The sequence below is a fragment of the Vicia villosa genome, linkage group LG5 (assembly GCF_029867415.1).
Source record: "Vicia villosa cultivar HV-30 ecotype Madison, WI linkage group LG5, Vvil1.0, whole genome shotgun sequence".
In the NCBI taxonomy this organism is placed as follows: Eukaryota; Viridiplantae; Streptophyta; class Magnoliopsida; order Fabales; family Fabaceae; genus Vicia; species Vicia villosa.
The window spans coordinates 129,361,752-129,379,854 of record NC_081184.1 but is presented as its reverse complement, the minus strand read 5'-3'; the positions used below and the strand labels follow the sequence as shown (position 1 = coordinate 129,379,854).

At 33.3% G+C, this 18,103-nt stretch overlaps 2 protein-coding genes across 4 annotated transcripts; one reads left to right on the top strand and one right to left on the bottom strand.

Moving 5' to 3' along the window:
* Positions 1–5,460: 5,460 nt before the first annotated feature.
* On the bottom strand, positions 5,461–9,338 carry LOC131602462 (CSC1-like protein At1g69450). Its single transcript, XM_058874584.1, has 10 exons — positions 8,841–9,338; positions 8,600–8,755; positions 8,425–8,488; positions 7,931–8,140; positions 7,621–7,815; positions 7,192–7,490; positions 6,817–7,093; positions 6,436–6,708; positions 6,086–6,319; positions 5,461–5,988 (listed from the first exon to the last, which is right to left on the bottom strand). Exons 1-10 carry the CDS (start codon positions 9,116–9,118, stop codon positions 5,839–5,841), a joined length of 2,136 nt encoding a protein of 711 aa, XP_058730567.1. The 5' UTR covers positions 9,119–9,338; the 3' UTR covers positions 5,461–5,838.
* Positions 9,339–12,157: 2,819 nt separating this feature from the next.
* Positions 12,158–16,512, top strand: LOC131602461 (uncharacterized). Of its 3 annotated transcripts, XM_058874582.1 has the most exons (3): positions 12,158–12,653; positions 13,644–13,714; positions 13,901–16,221. In XM_058874582.1, exons 1-3 carry the CDS (start codon positions 12,249–12,251, stop codon positions 13,923–13,925), a joined length of 501 nt encoding a protein of 166 aa, XP_058730565.1. In that variant the 5' UTR covers positions 12,158–12,248; the 3' UTR covers positions 13,926–16,221. The 3 variants fall into 3 exon arrangements, with proteins under 3 accessions (XP_058730565.1, XP_058730564.1, XP_058730566.1); XM_058874581.1 differs by lacking the exon at positions 13,644–13,714; XM_058874583.1 differs by lacking the exons at positions 13,644–13,714; positions 13,901–16,221 and adding an exon at positions 16,228–16,512 and having other exon boundaries at positions 12,165–12,653.
* The last annotated feature ends 1,591 nt before the right edge of the window (positions 16,513–18,103 follow it).

Below are 18,103 nucleotides of genomic sequence, written 5' to 3'. Positions count from 1 at the left end.
ATTTCTTGATTGTTTTTTTAAACAATTCGAAAATACATTACCAAATTATGCAGAATCAGAAACATAAATTAATTTGGCAGAATCAGAAACATTAATTAATTTGACAGAATCAGCATCTTTGAAAGTTAAAACCAATTAAATCGGTGAAAGTAAGCAGCTGTAAAATGTTGAATATATGTATTAATGTATTGAATCGTATGAAATTTACATTACGCACGACAATATATACAAAAAATGGTTCTATTACATTCTAAAATATACCAAATAAATTGTCACCCCTTAAATCTAAAATCGACTCTTTCTTAGACTTCTCCCTATTTGATTCTTTTGTTAATCTTCGTCAACTTCGTAAATTGTTCCATTCTTTCCAAAAAGTAATATGGCCAACTTTCCGCCTCTTACTCAGAATAGGACACTATGATTTCAAATAAACCTGAACAAAATGGAGCGATCTAAGATACCCGATATAAATAATGTTGTCGGATGGGTCTTGAGGTGGGCGACTCCGAAGTGGGAAAAATGTCTAAGAAAAATTATATCTCGTCAAATCGATACACAGCCTATCATATGCACTTGCTATAAGATGACTCATTTCAGGGAAACACATCCATTTTTCAGGTGATGCGGAACCGGTTCCACTTGGAACAAGAGCATTGTGAGTTATATCGAATCCTTCCTTATTCCCATATAGTCGTGTGTAAGATTTTCTATGCGTCATCAACTCCGAAATAAGTGTTAGTCGCACAAGATTGTGGTTTTCTTCTCCTTTATTAAGTAATATGGACACGGTCCAAAATCCACAATTACCATCACCCCCACATCTACAATCCTTTCAATGTGTTTGTGCATAAAACCGACATCTCATCAATGTGAATAATCGGTGGTCGAATTGGTTCTATTTTACTCTGAGGTGTACGAGGTGGTTTGAAAATGCGAGCTCCCTTGAAAATACTTTTTTGGAATTTTGGGGTTGGAGAATCCAGGAAATATGAATCAACAACATGGTAAGACGGAGTCCACTTTGTTGAACTGTCATCTTGTGTAGTTTTCACTTTCTTTGGGGCACCCTTGATTTTTACCGATTGCGAATGAGGTTTCAAATCAGTGGTTTCTGGAAAGGTGATTTTCCAGAGTTGTTCTTTAATGTGCAATATCATAGTGTCATCCGCTTTCGAAAATCTATCCATGATCACTTCCAACTCGGTTGCGATGGTTATACTCGATGTACCGTCCTTAGTCGAACCGTAGTCATCAAATCAGAGTCTTTTTCAATTAGTGTAGACCTCGTCCATAAGTATGGGATATTAAGCTTCATTTTTTTAGACACGGTGTTTTTCGGAGATGCATCTCTGAAAAGCCTTAAAATTTGGTATGAAGTGCATTCGAAGATGCATCTCTGAAGGGTATTTTGAGATTTTCAGGGGTGATTTTCACCATCCCAAGGTATAATGAGAAATTCCCCTATATTAATATTACAATGATGGATGTTTCTTCCAAAAATAAAACCCAATGCGGCAAAATAATATTATTTAATAGAGACTTCGTACGATTCACCACAATTTTAATAAAAAACTTATATATTGCTACATTACAAAAGGCGGGTGAAATTGTGTAAGAAAATCTGGTTGGTGGTTGGTAGATTTTATAACAAAAGGCTATAAGGTGAAATTGTGTAAGAAACTCTGGTTGGTGGTTGGTCGATTTTAGGAGGTGAATTTCTTTGTAGACCTCCATGTCTTTTTAAATACCTCTCGCGAAAATCCTAAAATACCGCCAGAATTCGGAGATACATATCCGAACGAACCACATCACAAATACTTTTAAGTGTTTTCGAAGATGCACTTTGAAACAATTTTTTTAAAGATCAGGAGTATTCGGATGTGCATCTTCGAATAAATTCCATAATTTACGTTTAGGGGGTTTTCAAAGTTGCATATCTGAATCGTTAAAAATATGAATCTTAATTATTTTCATTCCATACAATTAATAAGTTATTACTCCCTCCGTCTCAAAATAAGTGTCGCATTTGAGTATTTCACACAGATTACGAAAGTGTGATAAATGAAAGAGAGAAAATATCAATTTTACCATGTTATCCTTGTTATCTATAGGTGTATTCTAATGATCATAAATGCTAAGTGAGAGAATAGTGATGAAAGGAGTATTAATTGAAGGATATAATTGAAAGGAAAAAAAAGAAAATTGCATTGGAAACCAAAAGTGACACTTATTTTAAGACAAATATATTGTTATAGTCTGATATTTATTTTGGGACATACGGATTAATATAATCATTAATTTTACATTTATGAAAATTAATATATTAGATTGAAATTATTTTCAAAAGTTTGTAACTCATATAATCAATAAAACTCATTTATTATTTATTTTTAAGAAAAAATATATAATTTTAGTCAAGAAAATATTAATAAAATCTTATATAATATTAAAAATCTTATATTAATAAAAATCATTAATAATATTAAAATAATCATATATAATTTTAATTAAGAAAATAATTATTATAAAAAATAATAATAAAATATATATTTGTCAAGAAAATAATTATTATAGAAAATAATAATTAAAGTAAATAATAATAATAAAATAAAGTGGGAACAATATTAACTACAATAATATCTTAGTTAGGAATAATATTAAAATAATTATTATAGAAAATAAGAATAATTATAGTAATAATAATCATTTTAAAAAATTATTATTATTATTATAGTAATAATTATTATTATAGAAAATAATAATATTAATATTTATAAGATTAATAAAACAAAATTCTATTTTAAGAAATTTTTATTTCAATTTATTTAATTTTGTTGAGAAATTGATGACAGCGGGAACAAATGGTATTTTTGAAGATACATCTCCGAATTCAGCCAAAAAAAATCTTAAAAATGATATCTTTGGAGAAACATCTCCGAACTCACCCAAAAGAATCTCAAAAAATAGTTCTTTCCGAGATGCATCTTCAAATGACATTTTAAAATTTTCAGATGTGAAATTAAACCCCTTAGAGGTATGCAAAGAAATTCCTTTTAAGAATTTGAATAAGAAGAGTATTCTTTGCCGAACCATGAAAAGGTCACCCTAAATCTTAGTAACATACTACTCCGTAACAATTTATAAGAAAAAATAATATTTCACACTTATTAAGAAATTTTAAATTTTGTGTCTATTTTAAAGTATGTTTTATGAGAAAGGTGTCAAAACAATTTTGATTGATTGATGTTTATAAAAAAAAATAAGAGATAAACCAAATTTAATACGATTTATTTTATCTTAAAAAATATTTTTTGTAAAATAAAATGCTTAAATGAAATAAAAGTGATATTTTTTTTCTTATAATTTATTATAAGAAAAATGAGTGTTCTTTTGCTTATAAAGAGGGAATAATGATTAAGGTCGGCGCCACAGTATCTCAAGTATACTAATAAGATATTGGTAAAAAAAGACAATTTCTTAATCCACCCCTTAATAATCTTAGACACATAGCACAATTCTATTTATATCCTCTGTTTCCGAAGATGCTTATCCAGACGCACCTTTTTGGCCAAATTTTGATTTTTTTCGGAGCTACATATACGAAAGTATTTTAAATTGGTAAACATTGAGAAAAAAATTCAAAATATGTATCTACCGAAGGTTTTTAAGTTTGGAGTTCCAAGGAATGTTCCGGAGAGATACTTTCGAAACCAATAAATATGGGGTCTTTCCGTGGATGTATTTACGGAAGGTTCTTAAGTTTGCAGTTCCAGGAAATGTTCCTGAGAGATACCTTATGGAAAGAAGTGTGACAGAAAATGGTTGGCCCATATTCACATAGCATTTCTATAAATTTGGGGTTTCTTATGTTGTGTTTCACACAAACACAAAAATGTCTCATTGTATGATATAAATATCCGTTGGTATGTCGCAAGTATTTCCTACTCCGATGGAAAAACACCTTGGCGAACATTCAAACTCAACGATTACACCTTGCTCAACGATATCATAGACGAAATCCACTATCGCCTACCTTACGGAGACAAACAAATGGTTGTAAAGCTCGAGTATTGTTCACATTCAGTTGACAACGAAGGAAACGTCGTTTATAGCAACTTTGAGCTCAAGAACCGAGAGGATGTTTTGGTGATGTGGCGAATGTATTTCAGTTTCGAAGAGAAAATCTCGCTCGAGTTGGTAGCAACGGTACGAAGAACGGTCGAATAAATTGGAGATGTGCAAGCGTCCACCAGACTATTGAAATGTAATATTTAATTTTTTGTTGAAATCATTAATGTAATGTCGATTTTATTTTATGAATGTTGACTTTATCGTTGCAATGTTAATTTTATGTTATTCTGTTTTTAGTTTTCTTCCGTAAAAATGCATACACACATACTCCGTAAATGTAACTCCAAAATATTTTAATGTTGAATAAAAAAATGCGTCCAAAAATACATCTCCGAAAATAAAGAGGTATTTTTGGAAGCGCACGTAAAAACGCAATGAATGAGGTAAGAAAAAAAAAATCTTCACCGGAAATCTTGTACAAGTTCATATTAAAAAGCGCCTTCTTAATCTAAAAAAAAGAAAATATTGCTAAAAGTACTGCCACATTGCAAAGATTTTATGAGATGAAAAAAATTGTAAGTGAATTTTATTGGTAGCTGAATAGTTAATCGATTCACTTTCTTTAATTTTAATTATGTTTTTCAATTGCATTCAGCTGTAGGACTGAATTTGTTTGTTCAGAATCAAATGTTCTATTTTCATTCTGTTTTTTTTTTTCAAGATTTTGTATAAAAAAAATTAATTTGAGTATTGTTTTATATTATAGTAGTAATTTGAAGTTCAATTGAAAAATAAATAAAATCACTAACTTTTTTTTTTAATCTAAGGGACAAAGTCCACCACAAAATATATTAAAAAAAGAAGAGAGTGGTGTTTGAGAGCAAGAAATAAAGAAGTGGGGACCAAACCAAAACCCTTTAATGAGTAACTCTATAATTAGGAAGACCAATAGAGTTTTTAGCAAACTCCATTAGAATCTCCCTATGAACGCCATCCCAAAATCTTGTACATATAATCCTATGTTAGCAAGCCTATCCGCACAATGATTTACTTCCCTATAAATATGAGTGACCAAAAAATTAATGGATCTATATGATGAAGAACATTCTCCCATCTGTTCCGGAGAGCCCAAGGGACAATATGGAGTTTGGAGAAAGCGAGAACCACAAGCTTTGAATCAGTTTCAAGCCATAAATTAACCCAATTTAATTTATTCTAGTCAAAAGTTAGAATTCAATGATTGATTTAACTTAACAGAAATTTATTAAATATTTCAATCCTTGATCTTCCATTTCTTATATAAATTCATAAAAATTAAAACATGATAAAATTACATGATAGTTTTAAAATTAATAATGAAATCATAAAACTCAATAAAAAAACATCATCTCAAACCAAAACCAAACAATCAATCTTGCCTTTGTACTATCATTATTTCTTCTACTTTTAAAGCAATTGAAGAACTAATGAAGTGAATTCTAATTACAACATCTCATAATGAATAAAATCTTTGTGATGTTTGCTTTCTATACCAAAATTGTTTGCTACTTGTAGTTTCTACCATTATAATTTACAAACAATTCCAAATCCCTCTCCACTATAATAAATCCTAATGACTTAATTGCTGCATATTCTAACTAAACATGACAATAATTAAGCACTCTAATCTCTATGGCCACTATACTCTCACTTATCGCACTCAAAATATACAGAAATAGCAATCTTACATTACATATTGTAGAATATTGTGATCACTGGGTATTGAGCTTAAGATAGAAGTGGACTAACAAGACTATCAGTACTTGATGAGTGTTGAATTGGAAACAAAGCAGGATCTTTATATACAGATAACAATTCGTTGTAAAATTCAGTCATTGCGGTATCGCTTTCGTCTTCCCTATCCTTTTTTATTAAACACTACAAACACAAACAAGTTAAATCAGTGCTGAGGTGCTCAATAGCAGAAGCAGATATTCAGTAACTTAAAGACAATCATAGTTACTAGAGACTTTACCTCTGCGGAGTATGCAGTAAATATAGGCAAGAATCGTCTTCGACAGTAATAATTAAAGATTAGAGTGAGTACTGGTAGAGGAAGCGTCCAAGTCGAAGCTGGAGAAAGTTTTTTCAAAGCAAAACTTCCCACTGCAATGAGTTGCATAAGAATTAGAGAAAATATCATTGAATCGTGTACGATAGGCCAGAATCTCCCCGCAGTTTCATACTTTGCCGTATATACATTTATGAACTGCGTAATAAAAATCATCGCATCAGTGCAAGCCGTGTAATAACCAATTTCTTCGAGTCAAACACACTCACATCGATAAAATGACTCTGCAAGATAAGCATACAAAGATATCTGACCTGGTTTCGGTAAATGATGTATGCAAGACAGAGATAGACCAAGAGGAACGGTAAGATTAGCGGAGCTAAGAAGAAATATGAAATACCAAGAAGTCCAAAGAAAAGGATCCTTGGAAGATCTCTGTGGTAAACCATAGACGGAGCTTCGAATTCACTTTCTTGTTTTGTGAAGGGCCTTTTTATCAAACTGACAATGAGAGGAATTATCTGAAATAGTTCCGATGAAACGCTTGTCCATCCCGTAGTGGCAACGTAAGTTATGAAAAACGATGCCTACAGTAAAATCAAAATAAATTGCATTAAAAAGACATTGAAATAGAAGATTGTATCATGATTATTGGTCATTAAGTATTCCATCTTAGACTTGAATATCATGTATACCTGCGCTGGGACTGCAACGGCTAGTTGTCCAGTAATTTCCCTCAGATCAAGGATGATATAAAGCTGATGGAAAACCGAGCCAGAAAATACAGTTGCGAAAAAAACATTCCATACTGTGAACCATTGTACTTTTTTAGATGCGCTCATTTCTATATCACTGTTTGAAATGTATCCTTGAATGGAGGAAAGAAACCCCATAACAGGAGGCACCAACTTCAAAGACATCTGAAGAATAAGACTCGGAAGGTATCCTGTAATCAATTGAGTAACAAATTTTCTGCAGAAAGATAGTTAGGAACATAATATGAGTTTGACTAGAAAGAGAAAATCACATAAGCGGATTAATTGATTCTACGGAAAGCGACTTTTACTTACACGGCTAAAAGATTTTTTAAGAAAGGAAACAAAACTTCGAGTTGTTTCAGATTGGTAAGCCCTTGTACGATTACGACTGGTATAAGGAACAAGATTGTGAAAAGAATACACACAACTATAACCACCAACTTAGAAATCCATTGTTTCATGAAAGATTCAGAAAAGAAAGGCCAATAAACATCATGAGGTTGCGGAGCTGGCTCAGTAATCCACTGAGTTGGATTGATTGATGGTTGCAAATGGAAAGCAGATGCAGCAGCGTAACGCGTCTTGAAGAACACAAACGCAGCTCGAGCCTCCTTCAACATTGAACAACAGTTTACATTAATAAAATACGACGCATTTTATAGAAATTAATATAAAGAAAGACTGATATAGTTACAAAATCTCTTCTTTTTGGGAAAAAAAGTTGGAGAAATGAAAACATACTTCTGCTATCAATGATGCCTCTGCTTGCTTCAATCTTACATCCTCCTCAATGTCCTCCAACTTCTTTCCATAATGATCGATAAGACTATCTTTAGATTCAAACAGTCCAAGGACACCACCACCATGCTTATACTTTTGCTGAGCACGATTTGCACGTAATTGAGCAACCCTTTTATACAAATTCTTCGACTTATTCTAGATTTAAAAGAAAGACGTGCCTATGAATTTCATAACTATCAAAAGAAAATAGAAATGTATCATACCAAAGTATTTAAATGTAATCAACATTAATGTTAAGGAGAATGCTTACCATGAGAGTTTGGATTTTGTTTGTACGGCGAATAACGACGTGCGAGAGATACGTAGACGGATATAACTCTTTAAAAAACCTCTCAACACTGTCACTGATACTGCAACTTACAGAAGTAGGAATACTGTGAACTAAAACGGTGAACTGATGCGGCTGAGGTTTGGATGAATAAAAATATGAAATTCTTTTGGAAGCAATGTATTTATATTCCTGAGAGTCCAAATAATTTTGAATCATAAGTATGCATCTAATCAACAATTGTATGGTAAATAAACCAAATTAAGAAAAAAACAAAGAGGAAATCCTTTACGAAATTAATATCAGTATCATAAAAGTTTGATGCGTGATCTGCGGAGCATCGACACATCTACAAAAAGGCGTGTCAGTATCCGGATCCGTGTCAAACACCAAAATTATTCTTTTCTTTTTTCTAATTATTACTAGTGTCAGTGTCGTGTCCGTGTCCACGTGCTTGATAGTGTGTGATTACTTACATGATGAAGTTGAAAGCATGTGAATACAGAAACAGCATATACAGCAAAAAAATGAACCCACAACCTGAAACAAAAAACCATAATTCATAAAGAATAACAACATTCCTATTCTGAGAACAGCAGAATCAAAACAAAACCAAAAAAAAAACTTAAGAAAAAGTGAAAAATTATTCACCAGTTAGAGCCACTGTTTACATTTGATATAGTAAACACATCCAAAGAATTTCCAGCAAAATCAAGAATATCAATATCTTGTAGCTGATTCCCCCAACAGTTGACAGGAAGAAGCACAAAGATCCCAATAACCCCCGCAAAAGCAAATATTTTCAAACTGTATACACAACTCAGTCAAAATAAGTGCTTCTGATCATACCTAATAAGTGCTTATAGTTTGTTAGAGTGAAAACAAAAAGTACCTAAACGTTATGAGACGCATGAAAACGAGAGCATCTAAACCTGACGACGAAAACAATTCCTGTTCAGAAATGGACCAAGCTTTTGCAACCCAATCAGGGGAAGGAATAAGCAGTTTCAAATTGAAACGCCTTGTTCGTGAAGCTCCTTCAGCTAACAATCTTGGTATATAAACTTTATAATTACTAGGTTGTTTTCTCAATATAGAGTAAAGTGTGAAGAACAAAACACACAGAGCAGTGTTTATTCCGACAGAAGTTAAAAGAGCAGAAACAATCATGTTTTCGAATCAAGAAAAAAAAACATGAAGGAAAAAATTGAGATTGTTTGTTGAAATGGTTTGAAATGATCGATAGATTGTTTACAAGTTTTGTGCCGACGTAAACAACATTGACATGTTCGCAGATTGTGACTCGTGTCGTTTAGTAGTTGGTTGGATTTGAAAGAATGGAAACATTGTTTAAACTTGAATTGATCGGAAGCGTGCCGACGCGGGTTCCACGTGGTAGGAAAGTCTACTGGAGAAGAGAAACATTTAAAAAAAAAATTAATCGTGTTCAGATTTTTATTAATTAATAATTGTATTTCAGTTGCATGGAGTGTAGCAGATATTTTGCTAGTTAGATTAAATGTGTGCAAGCTGTTGTTCGGAGTTCAATTTGTGATAGCCAATTAATTTTTATTTTTGAAATTAATATTCATATTTATATCATTTATTAAAATAATTAAATCAATTTTTTTTAAAGGTAAGTTAATTTAATTATATTTTTTCTTTCTTTTTTTGTTTTTCTTACACTTTAATTTTTGTTATCTTTTATTTTTGTACTTATCTTCTACCTTGCTTCTTTTTATAAAAATTATTACTAAACTTTTTAGTACATTGAATTTGGTTTGGTATTGAAATCCATTAGTAAAAAAAAAAATTGAAATTGAAACTTATTTCTTATTATATAAGAAAATGATATGACAATTAATGATTATATGCTCAATCAAAATTAAACTTATTTGTCTTGTGGTTTGTGGTTGCTTATATAAAGCGTTTAGCGAAACTTCTTGTTGATAGATTGAAGAGGGTTTTGGGCTCTATCGTTTCTAGTTGCCAAAGTCCTTTCATTTCCGATAGAAATTTACTCGATGTGGTGCTTGTTGCAAATGAAGTGGTGGATTATGCAAAGAAGGCGAAGAAGAGTTGTTTGTTGTTCAAAGTGGACTTCGATAAAGCGTGCGACAATGTCAGTTAGGACTATCTAAGGTATGTGACGAGGGAGATGGGGTTCGGTGATCGTTGGTTGAACTAGATGGAAGCAACAGTTTTTAGTAGTTGGATGTCGATTTTGGTTAACGGTAGTGCAACCAATGAGTTTGAAGTGGGAAAAGGGCTTCAATAGGGGAATCCTCTGTCACCTTTTCTGTCTGTGCTAACTGCTGAAGGGATATCGTGTCTGGTGAGGAAAGCTACGGCAATCAGAGAGTTTTTGGGTTTTTTGGTGGGGAAAGAGTTTCTTGTGGATATCTTGCAATTTGCGACTGATACTTTGCTTATGGGACAGGGTAATTGGAGGTAGGTGTGGGCGATTAAAGCGGTGCTTAGGAGGTTTGAAGTTGCATCAGGTTTAGGGGTGAATTTTCACAAAAGCAGATTGATTGGTATTAACATGAGTGACCATTTCATTGGGGGCAACAACAAACTTTATGGCTTGCAAAATTGAGAAGAGTTCCTTCAATTTTCTCGGTTTGCCTATAGGCTGCAACCCAAAGAGGATAGCTACGTAGAAGTCGTTGATTGGGAAGCTGAAGGCTCGTTTGGGCAAAATTGGAAAGGGAGTTTTTAAGTTTTGGAGGGAGAATGACATTGTTAAGATCTGCCCTTTCTAGCTTATCTAGTTTTCTGTTGTCGTTTCACAAAGCCCCGGTGTCGGTTTGCAAATATTAGGAGGATTCAATCCAATTTTCTTTGGGGAGATAAGGATCATAAGAAGAAAATTCATTGAGTGGGGTGGAAAAATATTTGTACTCCTTTGGAAAAAGATTGAGTTTAATGTCGCGTTACTTCTTAAATGGAAATGGAGAATTGTTCAAGGGGATAGTTTTCTATGGCTGGAAATTTTGAAGTCCAGGTAAGGTAAAGTTAGGAATCAAATGACTTTTAAATTATTTGTTAGATCGAGAACTTCTAGTTCGGCGTGGTGGAACGATTTAGTGAAGCTTGAGACTCATAATTCTGGTTTGGTTTTTGCTGACAATTTGACGTTCGACATGGGAACTGGCAGTTCTATTTTATTTTGGGAAGATTGTTGGAACATGTTGTTTTGCTTGAAAGAGTTTTTTCCGTCCCTTCATCTACAGTGCTCGTCGAATGGGTTTGAAGTGGCAAGGATGGGTTGCTGGGAGGGAGATGTTTGGTCGTGGGGAGATTTTGGGTTGGGATCTGGTTTGAGCTTTGATGCTACAACCGAAGTGCTGAATCTGCGTAGCATGCTGGGTTTGGCTGAATCGGTTAGGGACAGGGCTATGATATGTACACCATCATCTTACTCTAGATGTGTGGGAAGTTGGAAAGTCCCTTTAGTCGACATTTTGGTGAAATGATGAGAATTAAATGCACATATTTCCAATGCCATTCACTCTTACTCAACGTCACAACAAATCTCTTCATCTTTCCAATGACATCTTCTCAACGAATTTCTCAACTAGCTAAAGGCCCAACAAAAACAGCCTAATCTCAAAAAATTTATGGTTAAATTGATAAAATATGACTTTATAATAAATTTTTCACAATTAAACTATAACTAAATAGAATTCTTAATTATATGTCAGGGTTAAATGATGATCTAACCTACATGAAACTTTTAAAAAATTTAAGCAACTCAGTTTTAAATATAAATTTAAAATTAAATTAGTATTATTATGGTGCAATTCCAAAGATAAAAGTTTAAAAATACAATATATCTAGATAGACACATATCTACTATGTTTAACCGTAAATATTGGTATGTTAGATGTAAATTCCATATTTATTGTATTTTATTTTTATTATATTTTTTTCTTTCTACTTTCTTTCCTTTAATTCTTTCCCCTTATCTATCTCCCATAAATCAAACAATGCCAACCTTAATAGTGATAAAACTTAGTATAAATGATAAAAAAAGTGTATCTTTTTTATTTAATGTGATCATATATAAATAAAACTTAAATGAAATCATATTTTAATATATACTTACAAAACTTTATTTTTAAAAATAGGTGATAATTCTTGGCCCACCATATCCTCTAAATATCATTAGACTCTTCTACTATAATTGAAGCCATCCATCCAATAAAGGAAAAATGAAACACATTATAAAACTTTTATAAGTAACATATTTTAGACATGCTTAATACCGTTTTTTAGTGTAGAAAAAAGTTGTAACATGGAAGAAATTAACGAGTGGCAACAAATCGAACAACACACAGTTCTCGAATCCTCTGGAGTTGACGATGGTGGTGACCGATCATCATCTTCTTCTTCCACTCCCACCCATCACGAAGAGGATGGAAGTTCCGTTAGTGATAGGGAGGCTGCTACGCCGTTAGATTGGGCCAATGAAGGGAAGAAGCTGCTGAAGCTGCGGCTCGAGGCTATGAGAGTGAAGATTGTGAGAGTAGCTTCCAAGGTTCGTAGTTGTGCAATGTGTGCTGGGGCGTTTTGGTCAATTACGTGTGTGGCCGGAGGTATAGCAGCGACGGTGGTGTTGGTGTGGTGGATTTATTTCGGGATTCAAAGGCGTCGCCGGAAGGTGGATGGTTTGAATGATCTTCTTAGACAGAAAGATGAGGTGAGTATATGCCTAAACATCTTTCGTTAACATGAAAATAACATATTTTTCTTAAAAATTAAAATTTGCAAGGATATTATTATTTCTATAAAAGTTGTTATTTAGACAAAAAATTTAGGACATTATTATTTGTATAAAAGTCGTTATTTAGACACAAATTTTGGACAAGTATTTTGTTCCGTTGGAGAATTCAAATGTTGGGGTAACAATGAGATGAAATCTTGAATTGGAGGAGAATTTTTCACTGTTAGGGAGGAGTTGACCTATAAAGTTATCATTCTAATGTTTATGTCAGTGAGAGAATAAGAAATAACGTGAGAGTAACAATAAATTTGAATACTTGAAATGACATACTTCACCCTTGTATATTAAGAGCGGTTGAGAACATTCACATGTGATGCAACACATTGTACAAATAGTCATATGATCAAATTGGGCGATGATTGATGCGCTGGAGAGTGATATCATCTATTTTTGGCCTAGCAAAAGCTCAATGTTCTGTCATTATTCCAGTATAGGTCCGCTCTTGGGCCTTTTGTTATGGGCCTTGTAAATGGCCCAAAACAGATGTCCTCCAAACCCTTATTCATATTCCGTAGAGTGGGGGCTTTGTCTTGTATAACATTAAGTCGGTTGTTGATGTAAGTGTTTGAAGGGTCTCGATGTGACATTGACTAGCCTTGGGAACAAACACATTAAAAGTATTTATCTTGATCAACGACATTTTGTTGGAAGGTCGTGACGCATGTCCTAATGTCTGACAGTAATGATGTACTTTCTGTCTTAGGATACTCGAGTACTACAGACAATTCTTGATGTGATCTTGACCATTGATGGTGTGATTCACACCTCCCAATGTGGTAGGCATACAATTCAATTTTAGTGAAACACATATAAGAGGTTCCTAGACTACCAATCTTCCCTTTTTTGCCGCTTGTGGGCTTGAGTAACTCTTCTTCTTCATTTGTTACTTTCATCTTTCTTGCATAGGTATTCATCCTTGACCAATTTGTGTCTTATCTTATTCAATGTGCGGGCTTCTCAAATTTGCTTCTTGTAAGGTAACGCCCAAATCTCCCATTTTTTCAATCTTGCTTTCTTTATTGAGATTTTTGGGGGGTAAATCACATAGTTTGATAGAGGAGATTGTTGCTGATTTAATGGCTTATTTCGCATTCATTTTAGCATGAACAATATACTTGGCTTTGAACTTGCTAGTTGTATTTACTTCTTTCATATGCTAATAGGATCCATTATCATGGAAGACATTAAACCTAAAGTTCGAAAGACCGTGGGGGATAACTCATCAGTATGGGTGGACAATGAGACACTGGATGCTGCCTTTGCTTTTGAATACAAGGGTGGCCTAGGGACCTTTTGAAAGGGGGGTGATTCTCCCTGAAGAAGATAAGAAGATTTGCAGCAAATGTGACATGTGCGTCGTTCCGATTCGTGAGTGCTTGTTCTCTTTGATAGGATTTTGGCTTCCCTTAAATGATTTTGAGGTTGACATGTTTAATCATTTAATAATCCCCCCATCAAAACTACATCGAGTGAGATAAACCTACATCAAGGTCTTCTAACATTTTTGTGAATATAAGAAGGATGTGCCGACCATTCCACTCTTCTTTCATATCTTTAAAGCCCAACGCAACTTTGCTGATTCGACGTGGGGTCAAGGTCTTATATCTCTCAGGTTATGCACCAAGTTATTTTAACTCTACTCAAAGAATGTGAAATACTTCAAAGATTGTTACTTCTTGGCCACTCCCTTTAACGAGACGGTTCATGCCGACCTGTGTACCATAGAACTTGAGTCGCCGAACCAATGTTTGGATAAGTTCTTTAGGTTCTTGTGTTAGGTTAATTTCTTGGCAGATTGTGGTTAATATATTTACAAGATGGACAACTTGTCTCAAGAGGAAGTCTTCTTAAAAAGGAAATTGGTTTATTCTTCAGAGGATATGGGCTACTTTGACAGTGTAGTTCCTTATGATGTGAGGGTGAAGAAACAAGAGAATTGGTGCATAGAGAGGCGCTTGTTGGTGGACGTCGTGCCTCTTTCGAGTGGTATAACCAATACTTCAACTATTGGGGAGGTCTAAACCATGGGGGCCTTGTTGGATTGGTCACCCTTTGCTCACCTTCTCCGACACAATAAGAGGTTTGTGATTCTCATATGAGGATCATAGTGGAAGATGTTTTGTGCTCGTCGCCGCTTCTATAGTGGGAAGCCCCGATTGTGAGTCTTGATTTTGAGGGGTCTGAGGAGGAACGATCGCTTATCTGCCGACAACAAACAATTAAGCAAGACTTGGGGGAATCTGGATCTATAGAAGGGACTACGCTAACCCTTCCCCCCTTCATTCCTTGTTTGTACTGGTCCAAGCATAGTTGACGAGATCCGAGCCTTTATTCCTGAAGACAACTACACATAATTTTCAAGCAAAGATGAGGTTGTATGCCAGATGGAATTAGTGGATCTGGCTTATTACACTTGTTATATGTCAGTTATCTTGGAGTTTAGTATTGTCGAGAGGGGATATGTCTTCTCACTCGGCCTTCTTTGAAGGGAAAAAGAAGTTCTTAAAAAACATGCAAATGCTTTTATAATTGAGCAAGGTTGGTACTTGAAAGAGCTTCAAGAGGAGTCTAGTATGCTTTTAGGCATAGGGGCCGCTGCAAAACCTTTTGAGTACCCTAGCATGCTGGCTAATAATCCACTGTCACTTGTACATGTTTTGATGGGGGAAACCAAAGCTCTAGCTCTCAATCAAGAGACACTTACCAGTTCGAGTCCGCTCTCGGTGGGGAAAATAAGGCATAAGATTTTTCCCAGAAGACGTTCGAGGTGCTGAAAGAATCTATGAGAGAGGCTCATGAAGGTTGGAAGAAGACTCAGGAGGACCTTAGGGAGATGCATCTTGAGAATCATTCTTTAGCTGAGTATGTGAAGGCTACGAAGGACAATTACTCTGGTGGGTATGTGTCTTTCGAGAATGCATTGCAGCAAATGAAACATTTTTATCCTATGTTTTGCAAGAGCTAGTTCGCCCTGACAATGAAATAGTGAACGACTTACTGATATCTATTATTGACGAGTCGGATACGTAATCATTATCTTTAAACTTTATTGTTCTTGCTTGGGAGTGTGCATTTCAATTTCTTTTACTTGTCATTATTTTATATGTTTTACAACATTACTTAAACTCCCGAATTTATTTCTATGGAAGATAGTTTTTTGGAAATTTGGTTAAACATTTCTAAAAATTGCGTTCGGCCAAAGGTCTATATTCCTCCCTTAAAAATATTCAATAATATTTATTTTTAATCAACATAAATATCTCTATTGAATACTTAAACAATGAGAAATTGCAAAAAAGTAGTAACATGTTACATTTCGGCTAAAATATCTTAATATTATATTACTAAAAAGAATTAATTTAACCAATATTTAAAAAATGTGAAGATAAATTCAACACATTTTATTTTCCAATAATCAAGTGTGTATTGTTATTCCTTGAATATCATCAATTTGGACCATTATTTTATTTAACACATTTTGTTGGTGCAGAAAATTAGCAAACTCTTACTTCATATTGCTCATCTGAATGAAGCCTTATCATCACGTCGTAGGGTTCATGTGCTTCGAATTGGTGGCTAATGATATTGCCGAGTTAATCAACGTTGTGAGATTTGCTACGGAATCGTTTTGAATATTTTTTACTACGTATATTGTAATGTGTATACGAGTTTGGTACTTTATACTGCATATTATAGCGTAAACAAAATCTCAATAAATAAATAAATAAATAAAAGGATTTAATTGATAGAGTAAATAATTTGTATATTACTATTAGTCAATGATCGTTAAAAGATATTTGACTTTTATCTAATTATTTTATCAGTCATGACCATAATTAATTGTTATGTATTGACAATATTTATAAAAGAGATGTGCTATTTATATACCGAGTTTTTTACACTATATTTTTACACCGTATACCTTTATCAAATGAAAAATATTTTTCACAAAAATCAAAGAAAAAATAAATTATTAAAAAATAAAACTTATGCATAGTATGTATTGAAATACGATGATAGTGTAAACAATGGTGTACACTTAGGGTCTGTTTGATAAAAATAGCAGTTGACTAATAAACTAGCAGATAGCTTATAACTTATGATTGATGGCTGATGACTTATAAAACATAAAACATAAACTATAAACTCGAAAACATGTCTTACCAAACAGAGCCTTAGCATTTCTATTATAAAATATTGTAATCTAAAACATTTAACAATCCATAGCAATTAAACTTTTAATAAAGTTATATCACTATTATAAATTTACAAATTAGAAGGAAACCTAAGCATGTACAAAAAAAATAAAACCCCAAATGAATAAATGAACTTAGGTACAAAAGAAAAAACTCAAAACCCAAATTTTGGGCACCCTTCTTATTAATTGGTGCTTTCATTTTAATCTCATTCTTATTAAATGAGATTTGTGTGGAACTTTTATGGAGTAGAAGAATCATATTGGTGAATCATTTCAATTGAATAATATTTTTGAGTCAAAAATATTGTGGAGGATGAGGAGAAGATGAAGGTAGTTGTAATGACGATGAGAGATTATGCTCTTAAATGGTGGCTATAGAGGATTCAACTTCATCCTATCTTAGAATACTTTCACAGAAATATTTCTTTAGTATTTTAAACCCAAATAAAGACACTCTTTTTTGGAAATAGACAAGAAAATATATTCAACTTATGAATCGACTAACTCATGTGAAGAAAATTCCTTCCACGGAGATTCTCTGTTGTTGATACAATCCCTGAAAGTGTTGAGGAAGACATAGAAGAATCTTCAGATATGAGTAAAATGCAGTCGGAACAACCTAATTTGTATGAAACTTAACTGCCACCGTTTCGGAGGAGTTAGATTCGGACTTGAAGTCTTGTTCCATGAAATCTCTCGAGAAGTGTTCCTTGTCGAATATTCTGTTATGTATATTGTCCTTAATGTTGGTGACCAAAGAACTTTAAATCTTTCATCCATTGTGAAGCAGAAACAGATTCAAGTTCGTTCTTCATTTTCACTCTGTGCAAAAATTACAAATTATGTATATGTACTAATTCCTATTGTTGAGTTTGATTTCAATGATGGAGATTTTCACAATGATGCTAATTTCACAATTCCTCCGAAACCACCTAATCTTATTTTTTTGTTCTGAACAATTTCATCATGTCTCCACCACTTCTTTCTATGGTAAACATTTCTCGTGACTCTAAAAATCTTTTGTTGAACAACTTAGTTAAAAACTCATCTTTGAAATGGCTTAGTCAATGTTACTTTAACTTTTAAAATTTTAAAGCCGGATACTAAGATTAAAAATAAAATAAAAACTTTTAAAATTTTGAATGATTTTATGTTATCATGTTTAAAA